This window comes from Aquarana catesbeiana, linkage group LG05 (assembly GCF_042186555.1).
Source record: "Aquarana catesbeiana isolate 2022-GZ linkage group LG05, ASM4218655v1, whole genome shotgun sequence".
Lineage (NCBI taxonomy): Eukaryota > Metazoa > Chordata > Amphibia > Anura > Ranidae > Aquarana > Aquarana catesbeiana.
In genome coordinates this window covers 49,319,209-49,334,312 of record NC_133328.1, presented here as the reverse complement: position 1 = coordinate 49,334,312, position 15,104 = coordinate 49,319,209, and the positions used below count along the sequence as shown (strand labels likewise).

At 41.6% G+C, this 15,104-nt stretch overlaps 1 protein-coding gene across 1 annotated transcript in view; it reads left to right on the top strand.

Annotated features, from left to right (window-relative positions):
• CUBN (cubilin) overlaps positions 1–15,104 on the top strand; it is a 388,954-nt gene that overhangs the window by 103,917 nt on the left and 269,933 nt on the right. The window contains exons 16-20 of the mRNA XM_073629712.1: positions 606–768; positions 4,544–4,734; positions 7,642–7,798; positions 9,718–9,896; positions 12,491–12,656. Coding sequence (XP_073485813.1) covers positions 606–768; positions 4,544–4,734; positions 7,642–7,798; positions 9,718–9,896; positions 12,491–12,656 — 856 coding nt within the window. The remainder of the gene's footprint in view (positions 1–605; positions 769–4,543; positions 4,735–7,641; positions 7,799–9,717; positions 9,897–12,490; positions 12,657–15,104) is intronic.

Below are 15,104 nucleotides of genomic sequence, written 5' to 3'. Positions count from 1 at the left end.
TGCTATTTTTCAGAAGGATTTAAAACTTTTCAGGATAGATTTTTTTAGGCAACTGCTTAGGCACAATTAGCATTTCTAGATGGTCCCTTTAAGACAGCAAATAAGACAGCATTTTGAGTTGAAGTTCACCTTTTCCAACCAGTATTTAGAGTGTTATATGGTACTTTGGGGTGGTCCCCTTCCCCCTGATCCCTACCTGTGAAAGTGGACAGAGGGTCTTCTACCCACACCTGCTCCCAAATTTTAAAAACCGTGCGGCTGTGCGGGGTTCCCCCCTCCTACAACTGTGTCATTTATTCACAGAGTTCTGTGAATTAATAAACTACAAGTCCCGTCTGCCACTGCGGCACACAGCTTGTAGTTATCAATGAATTATGAGAGTGCTGATGAGTGCCCTCATAGTTAATTGACTTTAGTAACTGTCTGCCCATATGAAGGTATCGGCAGACATCTGTACTGAGTGTCTGCAGGAGCCTGACATTGCACCTGTGATCCACTGATCACGGGTGCAATGCTTTGCAGGCTGTAGTGTAAAAAAAATAGTATCTTTGTAGATCTAATTAATTTATGATTTGTTTTAATCTGATGTGTTTTCTTTGCAATAGATTCGAGATGGCCTCCTGCCCCAAGATACTCTCCTTGCTAAACACTGCAGCACCCAGTCACCTGCCCCTCTTCAGACATCCGGCCCATATGCCTGGATTCATTTCCATTCTGACAGTACACTAACAGACAGAGGATTTCAAATCAACTACATAACGTCATCCTGTGAGTAAGAACATTGTAACATATCTTGTTATTGTGTGGACAGCTGCAAAAGGTTGAATACTGTATGTAATCCTTATGCCATCATGGGCTTCCTCTGGGAGTTCCAGTTTCCTCCCACATGAAAGTATGGTAGACTAGTTGTCCTCTACACAAAACTGGTCCTAAAAAATGCACGTGTGTGTAGGGGCAGAGATATTTATAATAAAAAAGTTAAGGAAATGCCCAGAGCATGAGAAATTGCCCATGGTGACCAAATCATTTTTTCAATAAGTCTCTTGAACATTAGCTCAACAACAGTCAAAATGCTTTTACTCTGTTTTTGTTAAGTTGGAAGAGTTGGGACGTCTGTCATGTTTTTATTGCCTTCTATTTACCAATTGCCAAGATTTAACTCAATCTTGGAAAATGACTAAACACAATTTTAGTAGAGTGGGGACATTTTAGAACCTTTTTCGACAATGTTATTGCTGTGCCTACCTGCCCTAATTATGTCCAAATCCCCATTTCTTGTATGAGCATCACAGGTACCAGAAGTAAGGGGAAATTTCCTGAATAGTGTCACAGACAGAAATGAAACCTGACAAAAAGTTTAACTTTCTAGGAAACTAAAAAGAAACTAAATTTTGACTGAAGATTGGCTTTAACCGCTTAAAGCAATAATAAAACCCGCATTGTTATTTTTACCTACAGGTAAGCCTATTATAAGGCTTACCTGAAGGTAAAATAAATGTCTACTGGTGCTGCCAGGCAGAAGTGGTAACCACTTAGTCACTGTGCTGCCCCCTTACAGATAGTTAAAAAGATCAATGGTGTCAGTGGGAAATTATCTGAGACACAGAAAATGCTCATTGCTCAAGGATCCCATAGATATCTCTGGAGGAACCCTGGTTATGAAACCCTAATTTAGAGCATGCAAAATAATCCGTCAAAAGAACATTTCTAAAACATTGACTGAACATGATGGGCATTTTGATAGTAATTTGTTACAAGTGTGGGACACCACCAAAGGTAAAATTTGTGCAAATATTTATAATACGTATTTAATTCCGATTGCATATAAATAAAATTGATACAAAACTGAACTTCATCATTAGTGGCTAGCAGTACTTGAGATCTTTCTATGCTTTAAAGTTGAACTCCAGGCACAAAAATGTATATTTAAATATATTCCTCAACAGCCACAAAAGATTTAAATCAACTTTGGGTGCACCAAATCCCAGATATTACCATATAAAAGAAGCGGTGATTGATGGGAAAACTGTATATTTCATATTCCTAATTAATGTTGGCCTCACAAATATTGGGATGAATCATGCCAAAGTAATGTGTGATTGTAAACTGACCAAGTCCTTGGTCATATTGCAAAGGGAGTTGGCTTGAGGGTTGTCTATTCCTCATACACAAGTCTAAATACCACAGCCCAAACTGGAATAAGTTAGTCTGACACCAGAACTTGCGATATGCATATGTCTAAATCTGGTCAGCTGTACTGCATAAAAGCAGGGGGACTCCATGGCAAGACAGAATCTTTAGTTAAGTATTCTTGTTATATTTTCTTTATCTTTATCTGTATCTGACATTACTTTTAATAAATGTTATATTTATGAGTATTCGTGTGATCTCTCTTTGCACATATCGGATAAAAACCCTAAAAGAATTTAAACTATCACGTGACCGTGATACAACAGTGAGATCATCATCGTCCTTTAGCCTATGCAGAGAACAGAGTTGTGGTACAGCCCCAGCAGGTCCACCCTACTACAGGCTACCAGCAGAAAACTACAGTAGGGGGCGAAGACAAGACCAGTCACCCTGCGCAAAGACAGAGCAGCAGTGACTGGTCTTTTTTAAAGGAAGCTTCTGTACAGAGAGTTGGTTCCTGTTGGATTACTTCACAAATCTAAATGAAATACACAAATTACACCAGTATTCAAGTAACAATACACACCCTTCTAATATTTAGACCAGGGTTTCTCAACCAGAGTTTCTCCAGCGGTTGCTAGGGGTTTCTTGAGCAATAAGCAATTTCTACTTCTCAGATAAGATTTAGCTATCTTCCCAATGACCACAAGTGTGAGGAGCATTCTTCCCACTTAGCACCCTCCTAGGTAGGTGCTAGAAGAGAGTATAGTTTGTGGGTCTTTCTGCTTACCAGGGAGATTGCCAGGTAAATTTAGAGTGCTCTCTGCCTACCAGGGAGCAGGATCTATTGATAGGGTCTGCTCATTGTGCTCAGGTGCAGCTCAGCTTGTCTGAATGCTTCACACTGGTCCAATAGGGAGGCATATTGGACAGTGGTAGGAAATGTGACAACTGAGGGCACAGGCATTGTTACAGTCCTGGCTATTAGCAGAGGAAAGTGCCTAGTTGCATGTTGGGTGACTGTATAAATGCCATGGGCACATGTGCTTGGGGTCTTTTAGCTTTAGAGCGGGGTCCGGGGAGGGAGGGGGTGGCTGCCCCTCCTCTGTAGAAGTTGCCATGCGGCTTTGGGTAGTCAACCTGAGGGCCTGAAAGTCAGAGAGAAGCTGAACCCAGAGGTCCTGCAGAGCTGACCGACACCTGGAAGGATCTAATTCTGCCTACTGTGAGTACAGATCTGTGTCATGGGGCCTGTCCTGTGAGGGTCATTCCTTCAGCTAGAAGAGTCAGTGGATGGGTGCCAGTCAAGGGGATGCTAGAGAGTGTCCTGAAGATAAAGTAGTCGCTTCAAGTCTGCTGCTAGAGAGAGCAAGAAGACTTAATTCTTCCATAGAAATGGCAGTATGGTAAAAGCAGTGTGTCTGCTTCCACAAGTAATCTGATCAGACCAAGTGAGAGTTGTCCTTATCTACTCAGAATAGTTCAGTTGGATTATCCCACTATTCCCTTCTCCTATCCAAGTTCCACAATAAATATAAAAAAAAACAAATACCCTGGACTGTTCATTGAGTAACGAGCAAACGGATGAACCGGAAATGGAGAAACGGAAGAAGTCAACACACAGCAAGCCCTATGGGACAGTGCTACACCACTGACTATCAGACTAATGTATCATGAGTTGTAGATGTAATAATTTTTAGCATGGATTCCCTGAGACCAGAACGTTATTTCAAGGGTTCCTTTGTCTTGAAAAGGTTGAGCTTTAAAGCCTAACCCCAGTTTTTTTTTTAATTTTTTTCCATTTTAACTAGAGCCAGTAAGAATTAAAAGTTTGAGAACCCGTTGGTAGATTTCCCCTCACTTCATGTCTCTGTGATGCCATATACTGTATTAAATGGAGGGTAGAGGTCATCACCAGGACATAACGTTCTTGTTTTGCGTGAAAGTGAGGGTATATCACCCCAATAGGGTAAAAAAAAGTCTGACAGAAGCTCCAACCCTTCCCTGTTCTATTCAAAATTAAATATTCATTTGGGTTGTAGATGGGCTTTCAATAGAAAATCCAGAACATACTCAAAAAGGTTGATTGTCCAGTGTTCATGTATGCTCAGTAAAATGCTGTAGAATATGGTGCAGCTGAATAAATTATTTGGGCTTGAAAAAGACCCAGATAGAACTGAAACACATTTTTGTTTGAGGGTTCATATATGGCTGTGAATGTTTCTACCCTGTTGATGGAAATAAAAAATGGAGGTTAAAATTTTTGTTGCTTATCTTACTTAGGCTCTTATTTTAAATGGGTTGGCTGTATGTTTTTTGCTGGTTGGCTAAATTATTGATTGCATAAATAGGAGAATAATAATTGGGTAATATGCCTGGATTTCAGTGCAATTTATATATTTTTGTGTTTCAGCTGGAAACCTCTGTGGAGGAAACTTCACAGATGCCGAAGGTTTCATCACTTCTCCATCATGGCCGGATGCTTATATAGGAGACAAGCAATGTATCTACATTATCACACAAGGAGGTGGTGAACAGATTAATCTCAGATTTACCCATCTGGATTTACAGAGCAGTTCTGGCTGTTCCCTAACAGTTATAGAGGTATTATGAGTATCTGAGCCTGTTCTGTTAAAGAGGGCCTGCAATGTGGAATCTATTCCAAAAAAAGACAAGCCAAGGACAAAAGACTAGTCACCAGTATTGCCTGCAGGCTTACTGCAGTTGATATTTTCCCCATTACTGAATAACCATGCTTTGATCTGCACTGTGTAGAGGCAGCCATGTTGGTAAAGGCTGGGTTTTGCTTCCTGATGTCAGAGCTGCCCCCTTGGTGACTGGTGGGGTAATGATCAAAGAGCAGCAATTGAGGTGTAGAAATCACAGACCAAATTATGAATGAAGCAGAAGCAGGGAGATTCTTGCACAACAGGTCCTCAAGTACATTGTTCCTCTCCAACAAGGAGAACAGTGAGCAGCACAATAGTGACATGACCAAATTTTGCTCTAAAGCTTGGGTCTCCAAGCTTTCTAAACAAAGGGCCAGTTTACTGTCCTTTAGATTTTAGGGGCCAGACTGTGACCATCGGGAGCAGAAATTGTCCTGGCATCATTGGGAGTAAACAGTGCATCTTGGGCATTAGGGAGAGGAATAGTGCCCCATCGTTGGCATCAATTGGAGGAATGGTACCCCATCATTAGCATCAATGGGAGGAATAATACCCCATCATTGGTATCAATGGGAGGAATTGAGCCCCATCATTGGTATCAATGGAAAGAATAGTGCCCCATCATTGGTATCAATTATAGGAATTGTGCCCCATCATTGGTTTCAATGGAAGGAATAGTGCCCCATCATTGGTATCTATGGAAGGAATTGTGTCCCATCATTGGTATCAATGGAAGGAATAGTGCCTCATCATTGGTATCAGTGGGAGGAATAGTGCCCCATCATTGGCATAATGGGGTGGAATAGTTCCCCATTATTGGTATCAATGGGAAAATAGTGCCCTGTTATTGGTGTCAGTAATAGTAATTATGCTCCATTGTTGGTGTCAGTGGGATGAATTGTGTCTTGCATCAGTGGGAGGAAAAGCCCTCCAAGAGCCGGATAAAGGCATCTGGCACTGGGCCACACATTGGAGACTGCTGCTCTAAAGCATGAAAGGCTAGTAGTCAAAGGTAGCAGTGCCTAAGATGATGCTATACTGTAGAGATACAGCTATGGGAGTGCCTAGTTAAAGAATGTGCATTGCTATTTCTTAGAAACTCAAAGCAAAGCATACATTTTTGTACGAGACTGCCTAGACACAGGCAACAATAAAAATATAGCCTGAACTTCTAACTCTTATGCCCTCTACTACTTTGTTTATATCACAGCTGGAAAGATTTCCCATCATTTCCTGTCCTGACAGAGCTTAATAGCTGAAGCACCAATTATACAGCGGTTCTATCCCTTTCCCACGCTAACACAAACAAAAAGATAGAAAGTTTTGATTGGAGGCACACTTTACAGCCTCATGCACAAAGGTGCTTAGCAGCTCCTGTTTGCTGAGACATAATATCCCCAGTGCTTTCTGGCGTCCATAGAGGCACACATGCTGCTTATCGTCATCAACACAAGTGAATTGCTATGCATGGCTGTCCTGAAGCCATCGGCGTTTCCCCGCGAATATCACTGTTGCAATCAGAGAGAAGGGCCGTACATGCGCAGGTAAATGCAGAAGTTGCAGGTGTTTAGCTGAGCACAACCGCATACAGCCTTTCACTTGTACTGATGGCTGTATGCAAAATTTACAGCCCCCCAGGTGTTTTTACACCTCAGCACACAGAAGCTGCTAAGCATCCATGTGCATGAGGCTTAAAGGGTTAGTTTACCTTTATCAAAAAACTGCTTATGCAAGTAAGGGGTGCCTGTACTTAAAAACAAACTGAAGGTAAAAAATGCCCTTGCTATAGGTGTTGGCCATTTACGTACCCCTCGAAACCTGGCTGAGAAACTCCCAGAGATGGTATCATTCTGTATTGCCCTGTTGCTAGGACATTGCCAAGACACCAGCTAATTCAGACACCCTCACATGTTCATTCTCTCACCCCCAGCCGTCTCCACTGCTCTAATCAACTTTGATTAGAGCAGCGGGGGCTGGCTGTACCCTGCCTATTTTTTTACAGTATACATTTACGTTGTGTAGGACATGGACCCCATGCCCCAGAGGACGTTAATTCTAACGAAACGTGTTCGGTGGAGTTCATGTCCGTGAGGTACCATGCATGCCAATCCTGTATACTGGTCGATCGACTTCTAGGATGTCTTGGATCTAATAATGCTTGTTTTTACCAGATTTCTGTAAGTGTTTAGCACTGATTTCTTTTAATAAACTGTTAAGCAGTTTTACACTATGTGGCTGTTTTAGCTTTCCTGCATGGGCCCTACTATGGAGTAAACTTTATCATCTGCCATCAGCCACGACAGTACCACCACCTGCAATATAATAGCTGATTGGATCTTCTATACTTGCATATCGGGCCTGTCTAGACTCTTATAATTTGAAGTCTAAACTTCTGGTAAGGAGGCATTTTATATCAATATCGGTGGAGGTGCACTTGGGTGATCAAAACGCACATCAATTATACTCATTATTACTGGATGTTCATCAAGGAATTAATCTGCACTATTTAGAACAGCACCAGTTGTTCACACTTTATGGACACTTGTTTATTCAATATCTATGTTTAGCACGGCAACATTTTTTATTGTTTCACGTTTATCACAATTGGTCCTGTTGTGTTGTTACAAGCAGCTTACACCTTTATATTAAGTCTGTATACCTGCACAATATTTTATTTTTTGTGTTTATAATGTAAATGGGCTACCCTTATAGCAAGGGCATTAAAATATTTACTTGAAAAAAAAAGGTGAAATGAGGAAATATGTCTGATTAGTAAATTATTAATGTGTGTGTTTTTCTCAAGTATGTATATTTACAGATATTACATTCTTCTTTTGTGTAGATTAGAGATGGAGGCTCGCAGACGGCGCCACTAATTGGCAGATACTGTAACAGCACAATTCCTGCTGCCGTAACATCAAGCTCAAATACACTGTGGGTGAAATTCAAGTCAGATGCATCAGCTACAGCATCGAGTTTCCGAGCATTCTATCAAGTTGGTGAGTATGGTAAAGGGTCAGTCCAAGCAAACCCTTTTTTTGGTTGCTGGGTGGAAGCTATTGGCGTTGGTTACCCGTTAGCTTCCATCTGGAGTTCCTAGCTCTGCCGACTGCCACCACTAAGTCTCACTCCTCTCACTACATTCTCCACATTGAATGAAAACTTCAAATGGGAGATTGAAAACTCCTTGTCATAACTGTGGTAAGTGGTTGGAGCTGGGAATTTAGGTGTCAGAAGCTGGAACGTTCAAAAATTTTAAGATACTGTTCGGCAGTTGAACCTGCCAGCACATATTTAAAATGGAAATATCATTTTTAGACCAAATGAATCTCTAAGAAGCCAGGTTTGTGTTTTCAGTTTATTTTAATGTTAAATTCTGGGCATTTTTCCCCCACTGTCAGCAACAGTGGGGCATAGTTCCTGCCACCAACACGGACAATGGGGCACTAGTCCTTCCACTGACATTAAACGGTGGGACAGTATTCCTCCCACGGACACCAATGATGGGGCACTATTACACCCACTGACACAAATGATGGAGTGCTATTTCTCCCATTAACAACAATGGTGGTGCGCCATTCCTCCCACTGACACCAATGATGGGACACGATTTCTCCAACTAACACCAATGATGAGGAACCATTCCTCCCACTGACACCAACAATGGGACACTATTCCTCCCACTGACACCAATGATGGGACACTATTCCTCCAACTGACACCAATGATGGGGCACCATTCCTCCCACTGACATTGACAATGGGACACTATTCCTCCCACTGACACCAACAATGGGGCACTATTACTCCACCTAATACCAATGCTAGGGTATTGATTACTCCTACTGATGTCAGGGCACTTTCTTATCCCACTGGTCACAGTTTTCTCCCCTAAAGTTTGAGGAACAGTAAAGTGGTCCTTTGTTTAGAAACTTTGGAGACCCCTGTTCTAGGCCAACAGCCAAATACACAGTTGACATACTGTAACATATTCTCTATCACATAGGTCCCCTTTCCACGGGCCGTACAGGAATTCAATGTGGGAATGGAGAGCTGCCGGAGCAGTAAAGCATTTGTCCGTGGTAGGGGGCAGTGTGGTACACGATTCAGTGCGCATGGCTCCATTTTTTTTGTACAAATTTTATTTGAAGTATACAAAACGTACACTTCATTCATGGCAATGTACAGCAGTACAATGTGCTGCATTGTTGTACATAGCCCTGTGATTCGGCAGTGTGCACTGCAATTGCGTTGCAATGTGAATGGAACAAATAGGTAACAATTGTTTCCTGTGTGTCCTTGCAGTGGCAGAAGTTTTACAATGCAGTAAAATGCCTGTCACTGCACACTGTGTGAATTAGCCCCACACGACTAAAAAATCCATGCTAAAAAGGTTGGGGACCGCTGCTCTAACAGTATCAGTTGTGGAATTTGTTGAATGGCTTATAGTGGGTTTTCCAGTATGAGAACTTTAATTAATTCCCCACAACCTCTGAGTGCTATCCAGACAAAAATGTACCTTCCTCCTCAATTTAGTGATCTACACCAGTGTTTCTCAACTCCAGTCCTCAAGGCGCCCCAACAGGTCATGTTTTCAGGATTTCCCTCCGATGAAACAGCTGTGGTAATTACTAAGGCAGTGCAACTGATCAAATCACCTGTGGAAAATAATGGAAATCCTGAAAACATGACCTGTTGGGGCGCCTTGAGGACTGGAGTTGAGAAACACTGATCTACACTGACCTCTAAGGACTTGCTGGGGACATTTTTGCTCAAAATGCCTTTTAATAGCTTTGAATAGAAAAGTAAGGTATTTGTCCAGTTGGGCAGCACTCAGAAGGTGGGGGGATTAATTTTACCCAAGGTACCGTTGTCCTTTTATTGGCATCATTTGACATAAACATTCTTTGATTCTCCAGGATGTGGAGGTGCTATTTCTGGTGCTGGAGTCATTCGCACTCCAAACTATCCAAATCCCTACCACCAAGAGAGAACCTGTGAATGGATCATAACTCAGCCAGATGGAGAAGTGGTTTTGTTTAGCTTTGACTCCTTTGGCCTCCATCCAGGTACACAGTGCAGCTCTAACTATGTTGAGGTAAGTCCAGATGAACTGACTTAAAGTGAAGTGGTATGGAGTAAAGTTTTTTTAAAGAAGTAAGACACCCAGAGGAGAGGGGTGGGAGACTGTAGAGTCTGCACATACAGTAGAGGATAAAAGACCTGAGAGGTGTGCAGAGAGAGAAAAGGTGTGGTTTGAGGGTTTGATTGGGGTCTTAGGGTGTTTTCATGGATACTGGGAAGTGAGCTGTGTACCTGAAGAGCAGATCTCTGGTTGAACATGCTCTTTTGATTATTTTGATTTACCTCCAGGTGACAGATTTCACCAGCTCCAAAATTGCAGGTCTTAGTGAACAGGTAACCTTAGAGAGACCTCTCTAACCTAGTGGAGACCATTAATAGATAGGCCTAGATTGAGCTCACTCACTCCTCTAATGGGTTATTTATAGTAGAGAGTGGATTCTGGTCTCTTCTTTCCAGAAGGACACTGAAAAGTTACTTTAGGCCTGTTTTAGGCCTATATGCTTTAGACTCAGGCCTATATTTCATCATACAGTCATAAAATGCAAGCTGTGGTGAGTTTTGTGGAGCCTGCGGTGTCCCTGTTTAACATAGAACATGCTTGGCCTACTCGGTACCTTTCGCTTGGAGCACAGTCATCAATGCCCAGAACTAGGCAGAGACTGCAATCATGTGAAGAATCTAACCTTAATACAGTTCCCCGACTTAGAGATGAGCTTCCACGCTGTGTGCAGTAAAAATGCAGCGTTCTTCTAAAAAGTGTCTTGTCCCATGTCACTTCACACTGTATCTGATGTACTGTATGTTGCATGAGGAGGGACATGTTGAGCCTGCTTCCACTCCACCAGTCCAGCAAACCTCTGTTACCTCACACCCAGTAACGGAATGGGGTCCTGCTGTGCACCTAGCACGAACCTCATGCGTGCACTTATTAACACTTTCCTTCTCATACCTCGTGACCAGGCCATAGATCTCCATAGCACAGGTACGGATCCAGCTGCTATTGGATACCAACCGCTAGGTAGGGAGGCAGACAATGACTCCTCACTACCGGAGGACCAGTCACCTTACCAGGTATCATGCCTAACGCCTGGTTGGTTTCTTGAACTTGTGCTTGGATACTCTTAGCAACTACATTCCTTCTCCTTGTCTTGCTGAGTTAACCCTTCTGTAGCGGTGTTACTTCATATCCCGTTGTATTTTACAGACCCTTGAGATACACCAGAACCAACATGCACCCCTTTGAATAATTTCATACCAGGCTAAAAAAGGTTAATGTAATATTATTGAACAAATTAAGGCATTCCAGTTCAATATGAGCAACTTTGTCTTTGTCCCTAAACTTACTACTGTAGTGTGGCTGCCCAGGCATATCTCCATGAGGTGAGAATCCATCTTTGAATTCTCCATGGCTTTGATGTCTCCGAAAATCCCGGTGCCTTTAGCAGACTGCAAGGAGCAGCAGTCCCCGTACCTCCCACCGCTAGCAGGAACAGAACCAACCAATAAGACTTTTTTAGCACGCTTTTTTTTAGCACAGGTGGGCTAGCTAGTACAAAAAAGCCCGGGAACTGAGCTTATAACAGTTAACTCTTTCCTCTGGCCTGGACCCGCCACTGACTCTCTAGACCCAACATATTTTAACCTGCCTACATGCTCTCTGCAGCTAAATTACCTTAGATGTCAGAATTCTACAGCTTTAAAACTGGAAATTGAAGTGAAATAAACAGGGAACCCTAGGAAGACACCTACTGTTCTAGTGGAGAACATCAATACCAATGCCTAGATTGAGTTAACCTCCTCCTCCAATGGGCTATTAATAGCAGAGATAGGTTTCTCTCTTCTTTCAAGTGGACAGGTACTCCAAGGTGGCCTGTATTTTACAGACCATTCGTACTGTAAAATGCAGACCGCTATTAGCTTTGTAAAGCCTGTGATTTCATTTAAAATTCTATCTACTTAACACAGCAGAAAAACTCTTCGATTTGATCAGAAGTAGGGTTACATTTATTTTTTCCATATCAAGCTCCATTCATTTGTAGAGCGCACCACTTACTTCTGAGACCTGAAGAAATTGGAGTGCTAAGCCCAACTGTAATGCACACATCTATGCTTTATAAATGTTCATTTAAAAAAATTTAAAAAAACAGCCACATGGCCATGGTAACACCATACTGTTGCTGGGCCCTCAATCAACTTTCAGGGCAGAGATCCTGATTTGAAATAGATCACTGACCCAAACTATTTGATTTAGAATGGGGAAAGCTGTTTGGTGTTATTGATATATGTATTCATAATGGGAAAATGAATACAATTTCTCCAACTGGAATACAGATTCCTATAAAAGCACTTTTATTCATAGAAAAAGGTTTAGAACCTCTATTCTAAACATATGACAGAGGCTATAACCATTTTCCTACTCTATGTCAAACTAAAATGAACAAATTTGGCTGGAGCTGGGCTTTAGGATGGTTTTGATAGATATAATGAGCAACGCTTAACTATGACAGTTGGATTGAAAGTGATCTTCTTGCGGTTTGATGGAATACATACAAGTATGTTTTTTATGTATGTCTGGGGATGTCCTTTAAACACATGATATTTCTACAGGTCAGAGATGGACCATCATCCAATGCTCCATTAATTGGAAAGTATTGCGGCCCAGAAGTTCCTCCATTGGCCTATTCAACCCAGAGAAGTCTGTATATTAAGTTTGTGACTGATGCTTCCACGACAAATCATGGATTCTTAGCCTCATACAGCTCTCTAAATTTAGGTAAGCAGCATATTTCATTTTTAAAGAGTAACTCCACTTTTGTTGAGAAAAAAACAATCCCTTTGGAGTGATCAATGTACATTGCAAGGATTTTAACAAAGTCCAATGTCCAACCTGTTTCTGCTCTGAAGAAAGAGCTGTATGTTCCACCAAATTTTTTCGATAGTGATTCTGAATGGGAGTGGCTTATTAATTTTAATCAGCTGCTGCATTTGGAGTGCTCTGATGAGAAAAGTTGCAGTGTCAGTATCCCCATTAGAAGTAAATAACCCTTATGCCCCGTACACACGGTCGGATTTTCCGATGGAAAATGTGTGATAGGACCTTGTTGTCGGAAATTCCGACCGTGTGTAGGCTCTATCACACATTTTCCATCGGATTTTCCGACACACAAAGTTTGAGAGCAGGCTATAAAATTTTACGACAACAAAATCCATTGTTGGAATTTCCGATCGTGTGTACACAAATCCAACACACAAAGTGCCACGCATGCTCAAAATAAATAAAGAGATGAAAGCTATTGGCTACTGCCCCGTTTATAGTCCCGACGTACGTGTTTTACGTCACCGCGTTCAGAATGATCGGATTTTCCGACAACTTTGTGTGACCGTGTGTATGCAAGACAAGTTTGAGCCAACATCCGTCGGAAAAAATCCTAGGATTTTGTTGTCGGAATGTCCGATCAATGTCCGACCGTGTGTACGGGGCATTAGGAAGTATCTTATAAAAAAATGACATTGTTGTTGCAGAGAAAGCCTAAAACCTGACTTGTACCATAGCGCAGAGTTCTTCACACAAGCAGGAAATGACATTTCTGGGGGCGTTCTGTATACCAACTGTGTACAGAATGCCTTCAGGAGCCTTATGTCATTGACTATATAGAAAATTAGAAGAGCTGCAGAATGCAAAGGAAAGGTCATTTTTAAAGCGGAGGTCCGGCCGTTTTAAAAAAAAAGTCAGCAACTACAAACACCGTACCTGCTGACTTTTAATAAGGGCACTTACCTGTCCAGCAAGCCCACGATGTTGGCCCCCCGAGGCCGATCCAATCATCGGATTGGGTGCCAGCGCCGCCATCCTAACTAAGGGTAGCAGGCTTTGTGAATGGCCCTGTTGTTTTCTGGGACACACACACATCCCAGAATACAACGGGGCAGCTCGCCGAAGAGGAAGAAGTGACAGAACAGCACTGTGGAATAGGAAGAGGCAGATTAGGAAGACTGCTTAGCAACAGCGGTTTCTGGTAAGTAAATACATTTTTTTTTTCAAATTTTTTTTAATATATTTTTTGATGAATTTTAATGTCATTTTTTATTTTAGGGTGGACCTCTGCTTTAATAAAATTTAATTATAATATGGCTTGTATAGCAATTAGATGTGCTAGATTATTTTTTTAACTCAATATATTTGTAGTGCAGTCTATTTCCCTCATTGCAGGTGGCACTCAACTGCAGCGGCAGTGCAGAGGGAGTCAGGAGAAACATGATTCCTCTATGGTTTCCTGGGTCACTGGGGCAGCGATCCAGTTGGATGCTGACAGCCCATGTGACTCTGGCCACCATCTTGGGTCAGGCAGAGTCTATTTAAAACCCTGCCTCATAAATTCGGCATGCATTTAGCGTGTGGGTAGTGTAAGGGCAGCAGGAACGTGTGGTGAGGTCAGTGGCTGGTAAGGCACTGGTTAGTATCAGAGCCAGATACACACAGGTTACATACGCCGCGATCATTAGAATGAGAGCAATAATTCTAGCAATAGACCTCCTCTAACTCTAAACATGTAATCTGTAAAAAAATTGAAAGCGACGCCTATGGAGATTTTTAAATACTGAAGTTTGGCGCCATTTCACGAGTGTGCGCAATTTTAAAACGTGACAAGTTAGGTATCTATTTACTTGGCGTAACATCATCTTTCACATTTTACAAAAAAATCGGGTTATTTTTAGTGTTTTTTTTTTTTTTATATTCAGGAAAACGCATTCGAAAAATTGCTGCACAAATACTGTGTAACATAAAAAGTTGCAACGACCACCATTTTATTCCCTAGGGTGTCTGCTAAAACAATATATATAATGTTTGGGGGTTCTGAGTACATGTAGGAGAGAAGTGTAAGAATTGGCCTGGGCGGCAAGGGGTTAATTACCATAAGTAAGTAATATACAAATAATTATTATATATCATTTTTAAGGTAATTTACTATATTTTTAAAAACTGTACTCAAGCAGGTGGCCTAACAGACAAAGTTATAACTTCAAACCAGTAATTTCACTGTAAATCGATAAATAATAAATTATTATATTATAACATATAGCATAATAATATATGATTTAGCTTAATTATACCAGTACCTTTTCAACAGCAGCAGATTCTCATTCTCCCTCTTAACTGTGTGAGAAAAACACGGGATTGTGGGTAAATCTTATATTTCCTTCTAGTTAAGAGAGTTGGGCA